At 37.5% G+C, this 25,225-nt stretch overlaps 2 protein-coding genes and 1 long non-coding RNA gene across 5 annotated transcripts in view; 1 reads left to right on the top strand and 2 right to left on the bottom strand.

Moving 5' to 3' along the window:
• Positions 1-1,911, bottom strand: part of LOC121878524 (kelch-like protein 12) — a 41,108-nt gene extending 39,197 nt beyond the window's left edge. The window contains exon 1 of one of the 2 annotated variants that reach the window (XM_042384786.1): positions 1,832-1,911. The gene's annotated coding sequence lies outside the window, so the exon portion shown is untranslated. Of the gene's footprint in view, positions 1-1,818 lie in introns of both variants that reach the window. The other variant, XM_042384787.1, reaches the window with a different exon arrangement.
• Positions 1,912-4,609: 2,698 nt separating this feature from the next.
• LOC121878526 lies at positions 4,610-10,263 on the bottom strand. The gene is made up of 3 exons (XR_006091172.1): positions 10,164-10,263; positions 6,372-6,498; positions 4,610-5,878 (listed from the first exon to the last, which is right to left on the bottom strand). It is a non-coding gene; the product is annotated as an uncharacterized LOC121878526 (long non-coding RNA).
• Positions 10,264-11,227: 964 nt separating this feature from the next.
• Positions 11,228-16,423, top strand: LOC121878525 (copper homeostasis protein cutC homolog). 2 transcript variants are annotated; one of them, XM_042384792.1, is made up of 6 exons: positions 11,228-11,262; positions 12,460-12,643; positions 14,090-14,261; positions 14,440-14,549; positions 14,992-15,162; positions 15,654-16,423. In XM_042384792.1, the coding sequence occupies exons 2-6, from the start codon at positions 12,471-12,473 to the stop codon at positions 15,769-15,771; spliced, it is 744 nt and encodes a 247-aa protein (XP_042240726.1). In that variant the 5' UTR covers positions 11,228-11,262; positions 12,460-12,470; the 3' UTR covers positions 15,772-16,423. The 2 variants fall into 2 exon arrangements, with proteins under 2 accessions (XP_042240726.1, XP_042240725.1); XM_042384791.1 differs by lacking the exon at positions 11,228-11,262 and adding an exon at positions 11,363-11,415.
• The last annotated feature ends 8,802 nt before the right edge of the window (positions 16,424-25,225 follow it).

Raw genomic sequence — 25,225 nt, 5'->3', positions numbered from 1 at the left:
TGGATATAGGTATGGCAGCCGTATTGATGGACTGTTTTGTTAATGGTTAGGTTAGGATAGGATATTCAGAAATGCCACCTTAGCAACTATCATTGTATAGTCTGCCAACCACATATGCACATTAGGCCGGTCCGACTAATTACCTAAATGTAGCCGGAATGAAGTCAAATAATGGCCCTAGATGAATAAATCGGACTGCTAATCATTTCTCGACTAGTATTTGGTGTCAGAAAGTCACAAAAAATTGGAAAACTTACTTTAATCTGAGTTAATAGATCGCGTGCATGTACCGACGGAGCGAGGAATTACCCAAATGTACCCAAATGTAGCCGCAATGAAGTCAAATGATGGTCGTACAAGTGTAATTCGGGCTGTGAATCACTTCTCGATTATTATTTGGTGTCATAAAGTAAAAAAAAATTGGTAAACTTAATTTTATCTGAGTTGTGTTGTGTTAGGTTAGGTTAGGTACATGCACTTGATCTATTAACTCAGATTAAATTAAGTTTACCAATTTTTTGAGACTTCATGACACCAAATACTAGTCGAGGTTAGGTTAGGTTAGGTTAGGTACATGCACTCGATCTATTAACTCAGATTAAATTAAGTTTACCAATTTTTTGTGATTTTGTGACACCAAATACTAGTCGAGAAGTAATTGGCAGTCCGATTTATTCATCTAGGACCATTATTTGACTTCATTGCAACTACATTTGGGTACATTTGGGTAATTCCTCGCTCCGTCGGTACATGCACGCGATCTATTAACTCAGATTAAAGTAAGTTTTCCAATTTTCTGTGACTTTCTGACACCATATACTAGTCGAGAAGTGATTGGCAGTCCGATTTATTCATCTAGGACCATTATTTGACTTCATTCTGGCTATATTTGGGTACATTTGGGTACATTTGGGTAATTAGTCAGACCCCATTAGGCTGCTGTACCAATAGACATCGACGTTTCACATACGGCTGTCATACCTGTATTCTGTGTCATAATATAATTAACTGGATTCATCGAAAGCCAGCCATCAACAGTTCCAAAACTTTGGAATGCAATGTGCATATCATCTGTAATTAGGAATACATTACATCAGTACAATGACGAGACTGTTCAACAAGTAGAGGAAAGGCCTAAGAATATGGCCCTTTGGTGGATGATGAGAAAATGTGTTTGAACTCCCCTTAATTTGCACTTGACTGCATGGTCCACTACAATACTAGGATTTGCAGACTCCAGTTTATAAATAGTTAATTATAAAAATCTGTCAGTACTTAAGTGATAATTTTAAACTTCCTTTCTAAGGTGGTAAAAATCGCATAAAACAGACAATCGTCCAAGTAGGATGACACCTCATACTACTGGCAGTTAACAACAATCAAGGTAACTGAGATCTTGCTAACATCCCGGAACGTTAGAACAGCTGCAGTTTCAGTAAGGATTTAGCCAAGTTTCACCAATGACCGTAAATCTCAATGTAACTATGTTTCTCTTGCACTAATATTAGGTCTTTTGGGAGGAGCTATTCAGATGTGATCTAGCTATTGAGTTTAGATATATCAGTTAAATTCGTGTTTCTGCATGGCATATCTTGAACTTGAAGCAGTTAATTCAGTAATGGTGGATATCATATAATCACAGGCGTTACAGAAAGCCAACCAGAGTTTACAATCCATCGACACATTGATCTGGACGAAACTCAATAATATTAACGTCTCTCTCTATTGTAGATTAATTTTCTTTGTGCTTCCAGTTTTTATAAGTCAACTTATAGTCCCATAATGTTATTGGAAAGTAAGTCAAAGTATGTGTACTACATATCGAGTAAACCTTCCTCTGGTTGACAATCTACGGTATCGTTCACGTAAACACTGTACGTCGCTTCAATACTGTTCCTGAATATTATTCTATTCGCTTATAGAAAACGTGACATCCTGTATGACAAACTATGTTGTTCTCTTAATTATTTTCATACAGTAGTATAATTTTACCTTTTTACTTTTATTCTCTTCACCACTGATCGGCTCGCTAGCCGCCCGGGCGGTCGGTCACGTCTCTGTTACGCACTGTTGGCAAGTACTGGGCATGCACCGGCTCCTGAATGTACCTGAACCCGCTCAGTGTTGGTCAAATCTGGTCTTGAAAGAGCTCACACTTGGTGCCGTTACAACACTCTCTGGCAGATTGTTCCATGAGTTCACAACTCTCTCTCCGAAAAAGTTACCCCTCACAGTTTTCTGGGCTTGTGGCTTCTTCAACCTTGAGCTGTGACCTCTTGTGGGGAGAGCGTCCGCCAGCTCCAAGTAAGGACATTCATCTGAGTAGTGCCCCTTGAGATGCTTATGTAACGACCACGGTCATACACGTCAGTTAACGCCAAAATCAAATGTTTCATATTACGCTCAATAGCCCACAAAACACGTACCTCTGCTTTGTTTTGAGTCCTCCATCTGAGGAGTCCGTTTTCTCATCACTTCAAGACGCCTCAGTCCTCCGTTATCCCATTTTCTCTGACTTACTGAAACCAACCTCTCTATAAAATGAATTTGAATGTGAGAGAGAATACCCTTGTTTTGAGTCAACTTAGATATGTCTGTTTACAGTTGGAACATTCAAGATCCATTGTGAGTGGTGTTGAACGCTTCAACTGTCCTTATTGTTAGTAAGACGTGTCAAGTAAGCGAGTGTTGAGTTTGCCAGTTAGAGTGGTGTATTTTATGTCGTCCGTGGGGATACCCATGAGTTCTGATCGCTACTGAAGTTATATTATTTTGTCGCCCCGACATCAGAGAATCTGATGTTTATAGTTTAGTTAGTGTCAGTTGTCTATTTAAGAAAGTCATTAATCTTCTGAACAGTTCCTGTCAAACTCAAAATTCTCCAAGACTTAACGGCCGTTTGACCGGGGATGTGGTTTGCGGTCAGGCCAATAGAGTTGCGAACGCATATATAACTTCAATTCACCTCTTTACTGACAAACTCAATATCTTTTTCGTAACATTTTTGTTGCCATAATAAGGGCTTGAGTGTTTGTATTGGTCTCAGTTTGGAAGAGACGCATCTTTTGTCTTCTTACACATTATAAAGTATTTCTTACCAAAATAGAAGGTTTGTATTGTTCACACTTAGGGTAAAAATATGTTTTATGACTGAGTAAACTTGCAGATAGAACTTATTAATGTTGTATAGCCGTAAATATCCCTCAGTAATGAAAGCCAAATATGAGGTCAAGTGAACATTCCTGCCAAGACTTCGCCTTGTTTTTCTAATATTCAACCAATAGCCTTAGCCTATTTTCTTGTGTATATGGCTTATGATAACATGAAAGGCTATAAATTTCCATAGGCTAGCCAAAATTAAATGATATTAGGTGTAAAATATGGATTGCAATTAACTTGATTAATAGGGGCCTATATAACTGCTTTTTCAGTCTTAGGCAAATAAATGTTTAAACGTAGGGCCTACTTAATTTAGTTAGAACATGTGGATTATTTAAATAAAAAATTATACCAATAGGTTATAGGTTAGATAGGTTTGGTTTGGTTATGTTATGGTATGTTAGAGAATGTGTGCATGGTTTTTTGGTGAGGATCAGGCTGTCAGTGAGACACTTTGTCTAGCAGCTACCTTAGGCCTAGTTCCAGACTTTTCATGAACAGTATTAAATTACGGCTAATCCGATATATTTTCATGTTTTAAATTGTTTTTTGTATGAACTTGAAGACGAATTCAGACCAAATGACCCAAACATTGAAAGGAAAACACCATGTTCTAGGCTAAATGAGTAATTTAAGAGAAGTGATTTGTCATTTAGGTTAGGCAAGACTATACTATCATTAACCAATTAATTTGAAGTTGCCCAGAATAAGGCTATCTTATTATAGCTTATGTGTCTTGTCACAGGCCAACATTAGGCTCGTGGTTATTTACCCAAATTCTATTATGGGTAAAACACCAAATACTGTTAGATTGCAGGGTTACGTGATGTTGTCTCACACTCAGGATGGGTTGGAGATAGGAAACTCTTAATGGTGGTTTCTTATATAAAATATATTATATACAAAACAGTCTGGTGCTGGGAAGTTGCTGCATGGTAGAGTAACCACTACAAGATCTCTGTTAGCCGGAACAATTGGTGAAGAGCACTTCCGTGAATGAGAGTTTTCCCGTTAACGAGACGATTATCTCAAATCAAGAAAATATCCCTCGTCCCCCGAATGTTTATGGTAATGGAAGAATGTTCTCGGTAGTTCCTGAAATTGCCCATTACATCATCTCTCGAACCTAGAAATATATCCCCCATCTCCAGAATTTTCTCGGAACCTTTTCTCATAATTTTCAGGAAAATGCGCCCTTTTGAAAATCATTACGTAAGCTATAAGTTTCCTGCAAAATCATGCTTTGGGAATTAATCACGGTTTTCAGAAAGTTCCGGGTTTCAGGGATTCCGGCTAACGGAGATATTTACTACCTAATAAAATGAACACAGGTCAAAAGACTCTCCGGCTCCTGAGAATGCTGCTGTTCCTACCAGAAAACAGTTTCAAATGCGAGTATGTGACAGACAAGAGGCAAGAGGATATCTTTTAAACGCTTTTAACACTCTTGTTTACTTTCATACTGAACAATTTTATTCATTTTTCAATGAGTACAGAGATTTTAACACGCTGTGCATTTTTAAGTATTTTAACCCTAATGCCAGGCAAAACCTTAAGGCCGTAATTTTTTTTTCTCATGCATAACCCTTCTATTCTAGGCCTAATGATAAAACTTTGAATAAGTTAGTATCAACATAAAAACACTACTGTTTAATAAGTATTTTTTATTGCAGTATAGAGGTAATGCTAATAAAGCATACATTGAATTAACTTTTATTTTCAATATACTGTACCTAATAAAATAAACTTCTTTATAGAAAATACAGAAAATAAATGGCTTTCTTTTACCTTCATAAGATAAACATTTTATATAGGAAAATAAAATATGTACTATATCCTTGAGCAAATTTGATTCCAATACAGTATACTTTTAATACTACTAAATACCAAAGGCACTAAAGTTTGTGAAAACAAAAATCATATAAAACATATTTGAGAAATTGAAACAATAAAAAAATATTGCCACTGTTTGCTTCTTAAACTACACAATTTGACGTGGGTCACCACATCGTTGTGAAAAATTAATACAACTACTGTTAATTGTTGCCATTTTTAAGATTTAAAAATGGAATACAGTATAATTTTCATATGTCTAGAATTACTGAAGGAACTCTCATGACTAGAATGTACCTGCATCAATACCCGTATATTAAAGTAAACTTATAACCAAATACTGTACTACTATAAGTAATAAAGAAAACAAATAGCAAACTTGGCTTGTTAAGCTATACAATTTAGCATGAGACAGCACATCCTTATGAAAGAACCAATGCAACAACTTGCTCTTTGGAGAATAATGTGTGCTAAATAGCAGTGATTACAGTAGGCTGTTAGGTGAATTTGCACCATTATTTCTGTTTCAACCTACTTGAATCATACATTAAAAAAATACAAATTAATCAATAAAACAGGTTGAACTGGAAATTAACTACGTATTACAAAATAAAGGAACCTTTAAAAAATAAAAATAAGTACATGAGTCTGTTTTCAAAGCTATACATTTGATTGTGGTTTGAACTTTTACCCAAAACCTGGGTAAACATTATCCGTAGTAGCACTGCAACACATGTTATTAGTTAACAAGTGTGTATATCCTCAGTCAGCAAGATAGTTAGAGAATCCTCTTTTTCTTTAACGGTCCTAAACATAGATTCCTCGCTGGAATCAATAGCCGTAAACCTAGCTCCTGAGGGTCCTGGGGTTTGTGCTCTTTCTTCTTCTGGAAGGAAATGTATAATAGTTTGATTGATGTCTCTGTTAAGGGTATAATATAAATATATAAAAGTTTTTAGAACAAAAAATGGTCTGAAAAATAGTGTTGACCATCTAAAAATATTTGTATAAAATATTTCTAAATGTAAATATAGACTAATTTAACATGGTTACAATATTATAAATTGATTTAATTATAATATACGGCATTTAGTTCCAGGCGTTAAATTTCTTATATTTGCACTTCTCAATTTTTTCCATTAACATACGAGTTATAACAACATTTAATATCTAACTTAGGGAAGCAATATGCAAGCTATAAATTTAACTAACTTACTAATGTTGCTTTTTTTTAAGAATATACAAAAAATAAGTATACTGTATTTCAAAAGTAAGATAATAGTGAAAAAATAGTACCAAAATTATTTTAGGATTTAAAAACAAGGACAGAAAAGAACAAAATTTATCAGAGGGTTGGAAAAGTATGTTGAGTGAATTACCGTCAATAAGTTCCTCACTTTCCAAAATCGCTGGAATCCCATGTATAAAAGCTGGATCTAAGAGTTGAAGAACTGCTTCGTCAATTGCAGTGTATGTACAGGGTAATTTCAATTTGGGGGCCGCCTCCTTCAAGAGAAAAAACAATAAAAACTTTCTTACTGTGAGCTGTGGTTACATACACTGTACACAACTATGTTATATATACACTACTATGATAGAAAGGAATTTATTGAAATAGTTCCAAACATTATAACCTAACCTATCATTGTAGCTGTAGCCACAAAAATTATCCTTTATCTATGTCAAAAGTTATTTAGATTTAAGGTAACAAACAATAAATGGTAAAATAAGTAAAAAAAAATAGTCGCAGCCAGAAATTTTCAACCTGTATTAGTTGTAAACTCATAAGATAGAACATCCTTGCCTATAAGCCTAACAAGGTAAAATTTACATATTAATGTATACCAAATATGAATATAAATCTATTGATGAATGAAAATTAACTACATAAAAAAAAGGAATTCTATGGTAACTTACACATTATGACCTTTATTACCGTCGGAAATAAAGTAATTATTAATATGTAGTTTATAACAGTAACCAAACCTACCTAACCTAACTTCCTTACCAACGGGAGGCCTCCGCCGCCCTGCCACACAAACTCATATTAACTATCTCTGTTCCACGTCAGTTGCGACACAATGACAAATGTGTCTTAAAATTGTGTAAACTATATGATAGGTATAATAAGAAAATCCAAAAGTTGTGGGGAAATTATTAACAGTAGTACAGACTTCCCTGACTACCGGGTGGGAAGATATTGGAAGCATAATGTGTTGTCTAATGGTAGACCCTGCTGCCATATGGCATCACGAAAATTAGGAGCAAGTCCAAGGTTGCTGATCTGACTAAATGTGTCATTTACACACAATTGCAGGGTGGCAATTGTTTCTCGTAATATCGACAACACAACATACATAATGTATATCGATTCTCACTTTTTATGTGTTTTCATTTCGGTATTTATGGTCATTTATTATTAATATTATTATTAATAAAGAGTTATTATTATTAATAGTACTAAAGAATTATTATTACAGGCCCCGACGTGGGTCAGTGACTGTGCCTGGGTTGGTTAATCCACGTAAAAAAAAAAAAAATTTAGGTTGAACGGTAAAGTTTTTACTATTTACTCACACGGCAAACTTCGAAGAACGATGTTTCTTTTAATGAATGTGCTCATATAAGGAAAATATGTGTATTCATTCACGATGAAGAGCCACCACACTACTTCCTTGAGTTTACAAACACGTAAAATCGTACCAAGCCTCAGAAAAACCATAGTTAAGTTTGTTTCATATTGTCAATCAATAACCACGCTAACAATATTATGACTTACCTGTTCCACCAGCATATTTCTTATCTTGTGCTGCTTTTTTCTTAACGCTAACACGAAGATCAGCTGAAAACCGCCGAATTTCAGTAACATTGCGGGTGACTCTACCAACAGCATTCACCGCATTTAACACTTCACCCCAGGCATGGTTTTTGAGTTGAAGTGTACATCTACTTGAGTCCAACTTCCCTAAAATCATTTCTTTTCTTTTGGCCACCTCAGTCACAATACTGAAATTAGGTCGTCTCATCTTGGCTGGTGGTCCTTCCATGTTTACAAAATAATATTACGTGCGTCGCTCTCAGCTGATTTCTCCTTCTCTTGTGATTGGTTGAAGATTTTGTTAACTGAGCGTTGATTGGCCAACTAGCATCTGCACTGACATCTACCGTCCGACAAAAGAACTTAATTTACAGGGTAAACACTAGAGTTATGAGAACTTACGAAAGGCTTACGGAACCATAATTAAATTTTGAGTATGCTAAATTTACGGTAGTGTAAGGATTCGACAATATATGGTACTGTATCATGCTGAAAACGTAACTTATGAGGTGTTTTGAGTATCCGGCCCTGTTATTTAGGACATAACACCCAATATCCTTCAAATCGAATTAATGACAAAGATACCAAGCAGTTATTTTACTTTCATTTATTTATTTTTTTAATATGGCAACTATTTTTAAAGATGGCCACCATTTTTTAATATGTTGGCTAATTTCAAGATGGCTACCATTATTCAAGATGTTGGCCATTTTCGAAGACGGCTGCTATTTTTCAAGGTGGTGATCATCTTGAAAAATATTTTTCTGTGGACCTACTTATACTTTTATAAAGTTATAAAAACAATAAAAAGTGTTCAACGTCATTTTACTTCATTGTGTCTATTTTTTGTAAGGTTTTTATATGAAATGTTTCAAAGGTAGCTTACATCTTCCTCTACAAACTAAAGATACAGTACAGTAGTAGTTATTGCAGCCTCTTGGTAAAAATCTTTTAAGAAATTCCTCGGTATTTGTTACATTAAGTTAGGTTAGGAGCTTTGGTAATGGTGAATTTGGACACTTATCTGCTTTTACACTTTAGTTAGGGAAAGTGATAGATAAGTGGTTTACAGCCAAAACTTCCACAATTACCATCATAATGGTTCAAGACAAAAAATTTAATACTGAAATCATGGTTAAATAAATTCCTAACCCAATACAAGTTCTTCAAACCTAATAAAAGGGGGTTTGCAAAAAGTGGTATCCCAATTCTTTTTTTAGATTTTTTTTTCATAGGTTTTTTATTTAATACATTGTCGTGATGGCCTTTTCACCGTAAAATTATTGAAATGTGTCTTAACCTAACCTAACCTTACCTTACCTAAACTTAAATTACCTTACTTAAGCTAACATAAGACTATTGTAGTGTAATTATCTAGATAGACGTCCTCCACACATTTAAAATACTTAATTTCAGTTGTTGAACAGCAACGTTTTTAAATCAGACTATTGTTGGAATGTCAGCGCCTCCACTCAACACAAAAAAGTGCAATGCACACGGCAAACAATTAAGTTCTCGAGAGAAATTTCAATGAAATTTTTTTTTAAATACCACTTGTGGAGATAAAAAAAAATTTATTGTACAATAATTTCTCCAACATATCTACAAATCTGTTCATGATATTTTAACGTAACTCGCCATACCACTATTATACCCTTTAACCTTTGAAAATCTCTGCAAATGTTTTATAAAAAGGTAAAGTAAGGTAACATTAGGTAAGGTAAGGTAAGGTAAATTCAGGTAAGGTAAGGTAAGGTAAATTCAGGTTACGTTAGGTAAGGGAACAGGCCCGGATTATCCATTAGGCACAGTAGGCACAGTGCCTAGGGCCTACGAGATATTGGGGGCCTACGAAAAATAAAACGAGAACTATAGTGAAGCTCGCATATCTAAAGTAACTATCAGTCTATTTCCTGTTTCTCAAAAATTGTAACCTAGCATAAAAGGCGTCTATGTCATTAATGAATCAAAGATAAATCCTACTGCACAAAATCTGAAACAGAGCAATTAATCAGAAACTCTACAAGTAGCCTACGGGACAAAGGTGAAGCTAATCATAGCTATTAGCTAGGTAGTCACAAAAACTCACAACTCTGGGTTTAAAGCCAGAAATCAAAGCTATTCGGGTAAATATACTGTCACAGAGGACTGTAATTCACATTCACTCTCTGGTAGATCACTACCGTCTGCCTATACGATAATATGAGTACTATATTAAATTTCTACAAGAAGAACAAAGACAGTTGTCACCAGTCAGTACCATGTCTATAGTGTCTATAGATATTCATCGCAAACAACTAACAACATTTATAAAAATGCACTAAGTATAAGAGAAAAAAGAAGAAACAATTACCGGTCGCCTCCCAGTGTCCACCAGCTAGCTGTGCTTCTTGTAAACAAAACTATTTCTGTACTGTACAAGAACAGCTGATCTAACCCATTTTCTTTTACTCAATTCATGGCAAACATCACTGAATCTTATTCTTTCGACATCACATTTCATAATTAGGTACTAGCTTGTGTTATTAGTGAATATGCTGTCAAATGGGGCCCCATATCTTGGAGGTGCCTAAGGCCTACGAAAGTCTTAACCCGGCACTGTAAGGGAAGCTATGTAAGGTAAAGTAAGGTTAGGTTAGGTAAATTTAGGTTACATTTCACTTATCTTGCAGCAAAAAAAGAACATCACAAATTCCATCTTCACTAACGAGGCTTGAAGTAAGTCTAGCTGCTGTGTTTTGGTTCGGGTTGTATAGTACAGGGTATAGAAAGTGGCCTTATTTCTGCCTTGCAGAAGCTTACTAGACCAGTCACCATAAGTTAGGAAGGAAAGTAGGCCATTTTAAATCGAGTTGTGGACTTCATAAGTCTTAGTGAATCACCACCACAGGAGATTATGAACTCTTAAGCATTTGCGATGTTCATTAGTAACGATAGTTATGCATTTGCATATTTCATATGCAAATGCATATTTTGCGTGATTTCTATGATAAGTGCATATTACCTAGATAACTGCATATAAATGCATATTTTGGTAAAATATTCATCTGGCAGTATCTCTTTGTTGCCACTGAATGAGCACACGTGGTACTGGGAGGTGAGGTGAGGTCACGTCGCTTTAATCTGTCGTTTCCACACCTGGTCATGACTCATTGGACTAGTGAGTTAGTCAGTCAGGAGCAGTGCTGCTGTGTGGAGCTACTCTCTTCTGTTGCTCGTGAAAATGCCGAAAGTACAAAGAAACCAAAATGAAGTGCTGAGATCATATGTAAAGGAATTTGATGCATTTACTACTGATGGAAGTGTACTGTTTTGTAAATATTGTGAAGCACCAGTGACAGCGAGCAAGAAATTTCAAGTCCAACAACACCTTAAAACAAGCAAGCACATCCGATTCGAAGCTAAGTCCAATAGTGCACAAAAGGAGCAACAACTACTTCTTGCATGTTCCAGTAAGTCAGGGCCTGATCGTTCCCAGTTCAACGCAGATTTGTGCAAGGCATTTGTTTCAGCGGATATTCCATTGCATAAACTGAATAACAAGTGCCTAAAGTCATTCCTGGAACAGTATACTGGAAAAAAGGTGCCTGACGAATCAACATTACGTAAGAACTATTTTGTTTCCGTATAACCTGCATTCTTGGCTTTTTAGTGCATATAAATGCATATTTCCCCTGTTTTAGTGCATATTTGCATGCATATTTCATGGTTTTTTAGTGCATAACTATCCTTGAGTGAATCTGGGCCCAGCTATTATTCAACTGCTGTGGAAATAACTCATTAAAATTACATCTTCCCGAACTGGCAAGTGTAGCTGTGTAGAGTTGTGAACTATAGAATGACAGTACAGTACAGTACACTGTACAAGTAATACAATATTGGTAAAATTTCACCTGTTACTATGTCCAGAATTTTGAGAATTTTATGGCTGCAATCAATAGTTTAAACAATTCTAATACACTTTTCTTTTATAATGTTTTCATCACAAATGATCTAACCTAACTTTACTTTTTACATTTACTTTGGGGGGGTCCCCCCCATAGACACCTAGCATATTTTGGGGGGTCCCCCCCCATGGACACCTAGCATATTATAGGTCCTTTACAAGGGAAACTTCATAAAAGAAAAGCGTCTTAGATTTGTCTAAACTATTGATTGCAACCATACTTTTATCCTCTTCGCCACTGATTGGCTCATTACCTGCGTGGGCATTCGGCCACATCTGTTACGCACTATGGGCAAGTACTGGGCATGCACTGGCTCCAGTGTTGGTCAAGTCTGGTCTTGAAAGAGCTCACACTCAGTGCCGTCACAACACTCTCTGGCAGATTGTTCCAAGTGTTCATAATTCTCAAAATTCCTTAGGTGGCAACAAATAATAATAATGGTCTTTCCTTACACAAATCTTCATCATAGGTACCTTTAATGTATTGTATGCCTATGGAATCACCTAAAGATTAGTCCCAGCTTATTTCACCTGAAGATTAACCACCTTAACATTAACTTAACCCAGCACAATTTAATTTAACCTAATCATAACCTCAGTAAATTATAACCTTACCTAACCTAATTAAACACAACCTAACCAAACATAATTAGACCTAACCCAACCTAACTAAACCAAACCTTACATACGTACTTTTCCACAGGTACACAAAGGATGGCCAAAAGACAATTGGAAGTGTGTGTTGATTCTCTAGACTCTGCAATAGCAGCTGTTAATGGGGGAGCTGATCGTCTTGAACTGTGTGCTGCCCTCTCAGAAGGTGGCCTCACACCATCACCTGGTCTTCTATTTGCTGTCAGAAAACATATTAGCAAACTTGTAGATGTGTATGTTATCTTTAAGTTATGATGTAATGTACTGTACATCACTCAGGGGCCACCACCAATGGAATTAAAAACAGCAGATGGGGTTTGTGGGGTGGTTATTAATTAACACCATCAATCTATATAAGCCCTTTATAAAAATCCATATATTGTACATAAAAACCCATTCATCTACTTTATAAATCTAGGACTCATAATACCTGTACACTAATACAATTTACACTAATCAAATTCCAAAGTACTACAGTACATTTTAAAATTACAATATTGAACCCCAATTACTGGTACTACAAATAAAAATAATAATTTCACTGTAGAAAATTATTGTCCTTGCTGGTGTACCCAAACACATCCTTAAGACTTGTGACCTACTGACACTAATTAGTACAGTACAGTAGTGTTTTGAGCTGCTCCTACATCATTGATATGGAGAAGCTTGAGATAGAGGGTCATCAGTGAATTCTTCATATTTAACCCCTTCACAACTGATTGCTACTTTTAATATTTTATTTGGCTAATGCCAAAGCATTTTATTCAGCATTGAGAGATCACTCATACCCAAGGAGTTAACACAAAGAACTCCAACCACTGTGCACCCAGTACAGTAGACTGCAGATTGAATGAGTGCCGTAAGTGTTAATTTACTTTTGGAGATGAGATATAGTGGGTGATAACATTGTTTGGAAGTAAAGGGATGACTAGTAATACTGTATCTCCATTAGCCGGAATCCCTCTTAATCAGAACTCTCCGACAGCCGGAATTGGAATTTTCCGAGGGGCATATTTTCAGAAAAATTCTGATTAAATCTTCCCGGTACCCGGAAAAATCCCGGGGATAGAGGATTTTTATTCCGGGTTTGAGAAATAAAAATCAGGAGCATTTTCCAGAAATTCCGAGAACATTTTTCCGGTAGTACCTGTACTTGGAAAATTCTGGGGATAGCGGATTTTTTTTCTGGCTTTGAGAAATGAAATGCGTAATGCATCATTCTGGGGGATTTCTCTATGGGTTCAAGACGTGATGTAATGCGCAATTTCTGGAGTTTAAGAGAAAATTTTCCAGTTACCCCGTATGCGGAAAATTCCGGGGACGAGGGATTTTTTCCGGCTTTGAGAGAGTCGTCTTGTTACCCTCATTCCCGGAAGTGCTCTGCACCAATTGGTCCGGCTAACAGAGATATCACTATACAGTAAATGACCCATGTGTAGTTAATTTTAATTTACACAATATCTATTTACAAGCTGTTCTCCAGGAACATACCTCAGTCTTAATTGAGGGTTTAATGTAAGTACAAAACTGATGAAATGGGATCACCTAAATAAAGTTATGGATTTTACACGTTTTGGATTAACTTTTGCAATTTATAATCTTGCCTCTGTACGTAAGGTACAATTGCTTTATACCTGTATATGAAAAATTAACATCTTTATCTCAAAACTACATTTCAGGTTTTGCATAGTACGTCCTAGAGCAGGTCCTATGGTATACTCAGAGGGTGAGGCAGAGATTATACTGCATGATGCAGCCACATTAAAGAAAGCTGGAGCAGATGGATTAGTGTTTGGTGCACTGACTGTCAATGGTACAATTGACAGGAAACTTTGTAAAAGTTTTAGAGAGGTAAAAGACATGGATTTCTTATTCACTGTGTTTTGCATTATTATTATTATTATAACAAAGTGTGAACCTTCACTTTTTTGCTCTTTATTCCTATATGTTGAGTACAGTACTACACTATTAGTTTATGTATGTTTATTCAACATATAATTTGTTTTTTAAATATATCTTCTTTCTTCAGGTGGCAAGTGATTTGCCCTGTACATTTCATAGAGCATTTGACCTTCTTCAGGATCCTCTTAGTGAACTTGAGACTGTTATAGAACTGGGGTACCAAAGAATATTAACAAGGTATATACAGTATTAACCTTTTGTTTTCAAATACAGTAATTGTAGTATAAATTAACACCGATGACTACAGGTATTTCAAAGCAAGAACTCTGAACATATTTTACTATTTATGTAAAGAGTATTCCCAGTCACTGGGGACTTTCTGCTCGTCCGTGCATCTGCAGAATTAGAGTTTACTTATCTTTACACAATACTGTACTGTACAAAGCCTAATTATACCTGATACAGTAATTAAAGATGTTGCCAATAAGTATTTGTGTACTGTAATTACAAGTATACAGATTTTATTCTTTCACATTCCAGTAACCAGACATTATTTTAAACTAATACTCATGCACATTAGTTAAGTAGGGACCTTAGAAAAATAAGTTTTCAAACGTTTTTGATATTAAGATAAATAATTTTGTGCCTGTATAATTCTTTTTTTTTCTTAATGCTTCAGTGGAGGAAAAGCAACTGCTTTAGAAGGGTGTGACACATTGGCTCAACTAGTAACAGCAGCAAGAGGACGTATTGTGATCATGGTGGGAGCAGGAGTAAAATCAGATAATGTTGGAAACATCATATCCCTTACAGGGGTTTCTCAGTGCCATGCCTCAGCAAGAGTATGCAGGTAAGGCATATAAATTTGGTTACCAGTATTCATGCTCTACAATATTTTTCAGAGAAATTATCATTGGATTTATCTAATAGGATTCTCTTTAAGAACAGTGAATTAATTCATAAACTGCTCAATGCACATACACCTACATCATATCATCACAACTACTGGTACTCACCTTTCATCATGAGTTATAATTAATACCTCCCCTCTCACCATAATCTATCTCTTTCAGGCCATAGCCACCTTGCATACCTTATAAATCTTTTGCCTTAAATTACAGTACCTCTTTCATCAGTCTTGATATTTTTCAGCTATTTCCTTGTTAACAATACAGGTATCTCCTTTTATCACATTTAACTGCCCTATGTGTTTGAAACTTGATTGGAGAATGACCAGTGTTTATTGTAAATTTTTATTGCACGGTATTTAATTTTTTATAATTTTCTACCTTTTTTTTTCCAATTACTGTACTGTATCTGTGTTCAAAACAATATTTTCAGAGTTTTTGGCTCAGAAGAGACTAATGGCGCCAAAATGGGAAGTGAAAGTGACAACGTTCTTTGGGTAGCGTGTCAAGATGAGGTGCGAGCCTTAAAGAAAGCAATTGGAGAAAACTGACTTCTATGTATAGAGAGATTTTTCAAGATTATTTTCAAGAAAGATGTTAACCTGATTGGTCCATTGAAAATAGAATAGTATAGAAATCTGGTGACAGCAACACACAAAAGGGAACTTCATTGGTCAACTTTGTAAAAACCAACTATTAACTCTTAAGTAACATTTCATTGTAAGTTTTATTGTGCTTACTGATGGAGTAATTTAACAAGATTAAACTTCAGATCACTAGCAAAATTGTTTTTATCTGCAAGCTAACAATTATTCCTAGCTTCAATGAAGTGCAGCGGTTTTAACTATATTAAAGAATGTATTGCAATTGAATCATCTAATGTTCACTTTTCTTTCACAAAGATATGGCTTCTTAGGCTTTGTACAGTATTTCTAATATGTCCCCCCCACTGCCTTTATCAGGGTCAAATGCCTGGAAGATCATTTGGCTCATAACAAAACAGTTAAATCACACTTTATGGTGTGGGCTTTTTGTAGTGTAAACACTCACTTTGGCCTGAGTCATATGGGCTAAACTGGCTTTCTGGGTAAAAATAACAATGATTTGAATGCAAAAAAGTGTTAAAACTTCAAAATTGTTTATGAGTATTCTTACTACACTTTGGTATGAATATTATTTTTCAGTAAATAAAATTAAAGTACTGTACTTTTATATTAAACCCATGAACTGTATGGTTTTACTTGATTGTAATAATAAAGAAATGCTAAATATGCTATAAGAAATTTGAAAACAATAGTTTTTTCAGATACGACCAGATAAGATAAGATAAGAACGATTAAGATAAGAACAATAAGATAAGAAAGATAAGATAAAAAAGATAAGAACCATAAGATTACACAAGAAAGATAAGAAAGATAAGAACGATACGATAAGAAAGATAAGACTTTTTTTTTAATTTTTTTTAATAAAAAAAAATAGAAATTATTTTTTTTTAATTTTGTTTTTTACATTTTTATATATATATATATTTTTTTAATTTATTTTTTTATTTTTTTTATTTTTATTTTTTTATTGATTTTTTTATGTATTATTTTTATATTTTTTTTTAATTTGTTTTATATTTTTTATCTATTTTTTTATAAATTTTTTTTTTTATTTGATTTTTTAATTTTTTTTATATATATACTGTATATATTTTTTTTTTTTTTTTAATTATATATTTTTTTTAATTTTTTTTTTTAAATTTTTTTATTTATTTTTTAATTGTTTTTTATTTTTTATTTTATGTATTTATTTATTTATTATTTTTTTTATTTTTTTTTTTTTATTTTTTTTTATTTTTTTTTTTACCGTATCTTAGCAACGAAACTATTCACCGGCGACTTCTCGGGTTTTCCCAACATGACTCATGGCGGCTGCTGCTGGGTATATAAGCTCTGTCTCTCCATTGAGATTCATTCTGACCATTCTTCTTGAACTAGCAACACCACCTCCTCTGCCGCTGCCTGGCGACCCTCGCCTCTTCTCCGCCTGCCTGGCGGATCTCGCTCCCGCCGGCGAGCATGGCGACCCACCAGCTGTCCTCTGAGCTTCCTCACCAACCAACTCTCATTCTGCCCATTTTCCTGAACAAGCAACACCTCCTCCCAGCAAGCTCCTAGCTGTCCAGCACTCATTCAACCAGGAGGCCAGCAACAGGCAACATCTTCCCTAACGAAGCTCCTGCACATCTACCTCCTTCAACAAGCTACTCACCGAACGTCTCTATTGACCAGCTCCTCACCACACGGCACCTCCAGCACCAGACTGTCTATCATATAACTTATATTATACAAGAAAACCACATTAGAGTTTCCTTCCATCCTGAGTGCTAGACAACATTTATATCTCGATATACCTACAATGGTGACTCTCGGAGATTAGCACTCACACAGGATGAAGGAGACACTGATCACGCTCCCAGTCTTCAAGCAGACACCGGCTCCTCTTCCTGCCCCACGCACCACATTCTGACGATCCCAGCACGACCCTTACAGCTGGACTGATGCGCTTCCCTTAGTGCTCCTCGGCATCCGTGCGTCACACAAGGAGGATATGGACTGTACCCCAGCAGGCGCATCTGACGACTCAGTACCTGCCGTGAGGGAAGCACACAACATCCATCGCCTCCACACCCCCTCTTTTCTCCCTCAGGTACTCCCTGCTAATGTCCTGCACCCTGCTGCTGTCGTGGACCCAGCTGCTGTCACGAGCCCTAATCCGCTTCTGCTGACGCAGCCCCTGCTCCTGACCCAGGCCCACACACACCCCAGCAGGCGCATCTGACGACCCTGTACCTGTCGTGAGGGAAGCACAACATTCATCGCCTCCACACACCCTTTTTCTCCCTTCTCCCACAGATAGTGTGTATCTAGACAGTTGTATTTCAGCGATCGGCTCATCACGCCATCGCCGTTGTCTCACATGAGGCATGCACCGCCCGGTCTGCCTCACATGTGCTAAGCAACTCTACAAACAACAAGTCTCCTACACCGCCTGGAGGGAAGGGGGAGTATTGTAGTGGACGTCTCCCCTACAAACTGCGTATCGCATTCCAATGTGCCGCCTTCCCTAGCAACCAACCAGATGTTACCGTATCTTAGCAACGAAACTATTCACCGGCGACTTCTCGGGTTTTCCCAACATGACTCATGGCGGCTGCTGCGGGGTATGTAAGCTCTGTCTCCATTGAGATTCATTCTGACCATTCTTCTTGAACTAGCAACACCTCCTCCTCCGCCGCTGCCTGGCTGCCTTAGCTCCTCCTCGCCTGCCTGGCGGTCCTCGCTCCCGCAGGCGAGCATAGCGACCCACCAGCTGTCCTTCCCTGAGCTTCCTCACCAACCAACTCTCATTCTGCCCATTTTCCTGAACAAGCAACATCTCCTCCAGCAAGCTCCACGCTGTTAACATTTCATTCAACCAGGAGGCCAGCAACAGGCAACACCTTCTCTAACGAAGCTCCTGCACATCTACCTCCTTCAACACGCTACTCACCGAACGTCTTCTACTGAGCTGCTCCCCACCACACGGCATCTCCAGCACCAGACTGTCTATCATATAACTTATATATATTATATAAGAAAACCACATTAGAGTTTCCTTCCATCCTGAGTGCTAGACAACATTAATATCTCGATACCCCTACAGTAGGCAGCTATCAAATAGGGAGGTACTACCGCCTGGGAAGATATTGGAAGCATAATGTGTTGTCTAATGGTAGACCCTGCTGCCATATGGCATCACGAATATTGTGACCAAGTCCCAGGTTGCTGATCTGTCTTTCTGCCTCATTTACACACAATTGCAGGATCTCAATTGTTTCTCTTACTATTGACAAGACAACATACTGTACATATAGCGTTTCTAACTATTGATTATTATTATTTTTTCTTTATTATCATTATTACAGTATTGTTATTATTATTATTATTGTTGTTATTATTTTATTTTACTTTTAATTATAAATTTTATTTACTATGAATTACTATTATTATTATTAAATTTTTGCCCCCCAGGCCCCGATGTGGGTCATTGACCTGTGCCCAGGTGGGCTAATCCCCTTAAAAAAAAAAAAAAGCCAAGTGAGCTCACTCTATCTTGAGTTAGCAAGGAAAATATCACAGTTTTTGGCCCAGTAATATAGTTTAGTATAAACGTTAATATTTATTTTCAACAAGATATAAGCTAAGGTTTACGATCTACAATGTCTTGTGTGTGTCAGGCAGAAATATGACGACATAAGTAAGCATTAGATTTCATTATCTTTATTCTTTAACTTAAATATTTACTGCCACTAATAAAATAAAGAATAAGTACAGCTTACTATCAATGCAAATAATTTGCTCTAAAATTCTGCAATACTCGGCTACATCACAGTTTTAATGATACACACAACACCACTCTTTGGTTAAAAAAATCTATTTACTTTTAATTTTTACAATTGATATTTTCAGGCCTTTCTTTTCCTATCATGTATGGTGTTGCTTGTAGACCTGTCCTCAATGATTGGCCTTTGCTCAATATGGCGCAAAAGTGCCATGTGTTGGGTTTCAGACAGAGCTGCAGAACGTTTTCTTACTACCTCCATGTTTGATAACACGCGCGCAAACATTGTTGCCAAGTACTCAGATGAAAAAATTATCTATTTTGTTTCGAACAGATAATAAAGTTCAATTTTATAAAAAAATATATTTTACAATATATTATTGTGCCGGTATAAAATAACTAAATATCTCTCTCAATCGTCTTTCTAATTATGTGAAATAATACATTTGGCACTCGCGCATGGCTAAAAAAATTTTGCCATCCGACACGAGCTGCCGTGTTTACACGCTCATGTAAGTGCCTGGGAATATGGCACTCAGCGTTGGGTGGTTGCATCCCGACACACGATCATCGAGATGATGATCGTGATCGTCATTATCGTCGTAATGACTATCAATACGGCCCATAATCATTATCACTGACTTGGGCCGGCGGTGGTGGGTGAAGAACTCGGTAATGTTTTGATGACTGGGCAACCTTGTGCGCACCCTGCTCGCGCCACTCTCCGCGTAAAAGGGTACACACACCTCGGAAAGTGAGCATTCCGGTTTCGGCAGGGTACCGCGTAAACGTGGAAACGCGTAAAGTGGGACGCGTAACGCGAGGGTTGACTGTACTGTAATGTAGTATTTGATAAGTGTTAAAACAGATGCTCCACAGTGTACCCATGCTACCTGCCTTCACTGCCTCTACAGTACCTTCAGGAGCCCTTTGGAATTGAAGGTAAGCACTTATTTAAATAATTAATCACCTTAATCTGTATTTTATAGGTTATTATTGTTCTTCCATTACATCTGCTAATCTGCCAATTATTTCTGTGATTGGGCTTTGTGCTTTGAAATTTGCAATAATCCGGATATTTTGCTATTCCAGATCACCTTTCCCCCAATTAATCAAAATTAACAGGGTTTCACTGTACAGTATTTCAACACCAGACATGACAGCAATGGTGTACTTTAAAAATTCTTAAAACACAAACTACCACAGGATACAAGCTATATTAAGTCAAACAAAAAAGAAACAAACATTTACTGTTGTGAATACACTTAAAATTACTTTTTAATTTTACTTTTATCTGAGGTGGAAATAATACCATTCAATTATTTGTAACTCCAACCCCCAGCCTTAACTGGTCATGGTAGGTTTCGAGGAAGCCATGAAAAATAAACAGTAAACACTAACATATGATCATTAGGTTAGGTTAGGTTAGGTTAATATAGTTAGCCTTTTTTCCTAAATGGTCTAAGGCCAATGTCTCCGAGGCTGCTGTGTTAACCACCTCCTCTGCCAGTGACATCCATATGAATATTAAACATTATCCTATTATAGATGTGAACTTATCCAACAGTTTTACAGAATAATTATCTATTTTGTTTTTCATTTCAAGACAGCACTGGAGGCTTGGGAGACCACAAGCTACAGTACTGTACTGTACTGTACTGTACCTATCATTTCCTAAGAAAGTTTGTTTTTTCCTATTCCATCATTGTTCTCATTAATCATAAATACATAACCTTAACTACCTGTACAGTACTTCACAGGCAGTAATCCTCTTCTCAACCGTTTTGATATTGAGCTAAGTTACTTTGAAACTGAGGCCTACAGTACACTGTTTGTATTGATACTAACTCCTGTGTGGAATACAAGGCGTCTGTCAAGATCCTGGGGAGTCAGTTCAGTTTCACCTTCCTACCTCCGTTTCACAGTTAATGTACTACGTAGTCAGAGGTTTATATATTAAAAAAAAAAAGATGTTCACAGGGATTCGAATGAAAAAGATCTGCTAGGACGAGTCTCTAAGGAACTTGACGAAATCAATAAATAAATTACCCGTATTGGAGAATGCAGTACTAAATTATTCCCTCCCGCTAACGACGCAACATCAACATTGACTCTTTTCAGTTTTAACAATTTTAATACGAAGGTAATTTCAGTAAGCCTATACAGTAATTGATTGCGGTAAAGCGTCACTTGGTTTTCATATGAAAATGATTTTCTCGCATTCATTTTGAACATTGTTGATTCCGGTTAATGATGTAATGTTTTGGATTTAACCCCACAGTAATACATTTTATGATCACATGCGTAAGCTGTCATTTACCTGTTGGCACATATATCTATACTAAGCAAAATGTCACAAAAAATAATTTTCTCTGATACGGGAACAGTCGTAGAGAAAACTTCCATACGATACCTCAGGAGAATACTACGGTCTTTGGGCGATTTTGTGCAATGAGTGTGGGTATTAATAGACTATAGGTACTACCGTGACCATAGCAGTCACGGATACACTTAAGTTGACGAGAGGTGCCGGTATGGCCAGCATAATGACCGAACCAGACAATGTGATGTAGTCCTGGCCAGAATTAGGCTAGGATACAGACACATCTGGCAAGTTAGTAACGCTGTACTCATACCGGAACACTCGGCATATAAACTTTGTGATAAACCTTTAAAGCATACACTTGAACACTATATTATTGAATGTGACACTGTCAAAGACTTCAGGCCACCTGCCTTATTGTATCATGAACCTTGTAATTACTTTTTACTTTTAGCCTCTTCACCACTGATCGGCTCGTTAGCCGCTTGGGCGATCGGTCACGTCTCTTGTGCACTGTTGGCAAGCACTGGGCATGCACCGGCTCCTAAATGGTGGGGAGGCTCACAGCCACCCCCCCAAGCTGGGTGGGCTCGCTGTACTCGCCATGTTCCCCCACCCACAACTTCTTTTGAAATTCCTGGATCCGCCCGTTATGTGCACTGGCACTCTTCAACATGGTAATGTACAGTACTGTACACACCCACTCAATCAGGTTTTATTAAGCAGTCTCTATAACCAGTCCTCGTGACTGCCAGGTATTTGGCTAAACTTAAATTACTTGACAAGTTTCCTGATTCTTTATATTAATTCACACCCAGGAGCCGAGACGATGCCAGTTACTCATGGGCGATGAAGACAACGCACCGCCCACCACCCAATCGTACAAATGCTTTTATTTTTTCATCCGGGGAGAGAAGATATAACTTTACCAAATGTGATCAGCTGTCAACCAACATCCCTTGAATTTTAAGAAGAACTCTCGTTTTAACATATCTGATATATTTTAATCTAACCCCTTTGCTAGTAACTGCTCGGTTATTTACCTGTTGCGACTCAACACTCCTAGGAAGTAAAACTATTGTACACTAATGGAATGTACGGGCTCTCAAATGTATACATGATTTTTTTTTATCGGTGTTCAGACCTGGAATACTGTGGTTTTGCTTGGTCTTCGAGATATACCAAAGACTGCCAATTCACTGAAAACGTCCAAATGAGAGCTGCCATCAACTCCACGGGATGTGAGGAGGAAAAATGGCGGGTTATTCGGCAGACAAAAAACTTAACAAGGAGCGAGGCATCCCGGGGTGTATTCATTCACTCAGATCGCACAGCACAAGAAGCTCCTGCAGGACTTGAAGGGGGAGGAGTCAAGGAGGAACGGGGACGGGTGTACATGGGTTATATTCAGGGGGAGGGTAGTGGAAGCAAGTGTGACACAGGGCCAGGGGGCAGCGGCGCACCCTCCACCCGCTCTAACCCCACCCGGGAAGTGGCACCAGCTCCGCCTACCAGACAGGAGGAGGCGAGCGCCGTGTAAATAATGACATTTCTAACCACACCCTGCAAAATACAGTGTACTTAGCAAATGCTGCAGCAGAGACGTTACCGAGAACAAATTCTGGCTTGAATGTCATGTACACTAATACTGACACGTTTCTTGATAAGAGAGAGGAGTTTGAAACCCTACTAAAAGTACACCAACGAGATATTGTAGAAGTTGTAGAACTGTTGTACAAGAACAGGAGAATCGACCCAGAGGAATGTTTGCTGGATATGACTCATTTACGAACCTTTCTCAAGAAACTTGCAAGAGGGGTTTGGTTATCTATGCTAGGCAAGACCTTAGAGCCAGCCAGGCTATGGTACAGGGAGAGGATGTTTTTGAAGAGTCCAAGTGGTGTAAAATTAAATTAAAGGGAAGGGACTTACTTATCGTCGGGTGTATCTATAGATCCCCAAACTGTGGGCCACTAAATGAAAGGAACTTAAGAGCCTTAATAAACAATGCGGCGATGCTCAACCCTAGCCACCTCCTTATCATGGGGGACTTTAACTATGGCGAGATCGACTGGAGAAACGAGTTCACCCCAAATGACTTGAATAACCTTGCTACTCTATTTGTAGAAACTCTGAGAGATAATTTTCTGTTCCAACATGTTAGAGACCCGACACATTACAGAGGGAAGCAAACACCCAAGCCACTTGACCTCATCATGACAAACGAGGAAGGTATGGTGGCCAAACTGGAACAATTTACCCCAGTTGGCTCCAGTCACCATATAGTGTTGTCATTCAGATTTAACTGTTACCTAGTTCAGGATAAGGCCAGGCCAAGGTGCAAATATTACAAGGGAAATTACAACGGGATAAGGGAAGAGATGAGGGGTATCAACTGGCCTGACTCATTAAGGCACAAGAACGCAGACACTATGTTGAATATCATAACTAGTAAAGTGATCCATTTGATCGATAAATAATACCCAAGACCAAACCCAGTGCCTCTAGGAATACGAGGGGATCCCTACACATGAACCATGCGGCTGTCGACAGAGTTAAGATGAAAACCCAGAAATTCAAGACGTGGGTTGGGTCAAAGGATGAGCAGGACAGGAGGATGTATGCAAGATCCAGAAACCAAACAAAGATAGAGTGTAGAAGGGCTGAAAAGGAGTTCCAGAGGCTGATTGCAAGCGAGGTCAAGTCAAACCCAAAGGCGTTTTACCGCTATGCAAAGTCGAAATTGTAAACGCGAGTAGGAGTATCAGACCTGAGGCTTGAAGATGGTAGTTACGCAGATTCTGACCAGGACAAAGCTAAGGCATTGAACAGCTTCTTTTCCTCGGTGTTCACAAGAGAGGATGCAATTAACCTTCCTGCGTTTGAGGACAGACGGTTTGACAGAGCACTGACCCACATTGTGTTCACAGAAGAGGGTATTAGAAATAAACTGTCCAGGCTAAAGGGCCACAAGAGTCCCAGCCCTGACATGGTGCATCCTAGAGTGCTAAGAAAGTTGTGCAACAAGCTTGCCGAGCCCCTGAAGATCCTGTTTTGTAAATGTCTGGATGAACAAACGGTCCCCAGTGAATGGAAAGTGGCTTATGTGAGTCCTAACTATAGACCGGTGAGCCTGACCAGCATAATATGTAAAGTACTTGAGAGTATTATCAGAGATGCCGCAATGGAACATCTAATACGAAACAATCTTGTAAAGGATTGCCAACACGGTTTTATGCCGGGGCACTCCTGCTTAACACAATTGCTCAAGGTATTGGATATTTGGACCCATATTCTGGAACGGGGTGGTAATA

Source organism: Homarus americanus, unplaced genomic scaffold (genome assembly GCF_018991925.1).
Source record: "Homarus americanus isolate GMGI-L3 unplaced genomic scaffold, GMGI_Hamer_2.0 scaffold41027, whole genome shotgun sequence".
Lineage (NCBI taxonomy): Eukaryota > Metazoa > Arthropoda > Malacostraca > Decapoda > Nephropidae > Homarus > Homarus americanus.
The sequence above is the reverse complement of the archived record's forward strand: the minus strand, read 5'-3'. Positions and strand labels throughout refer to the sequence as shown.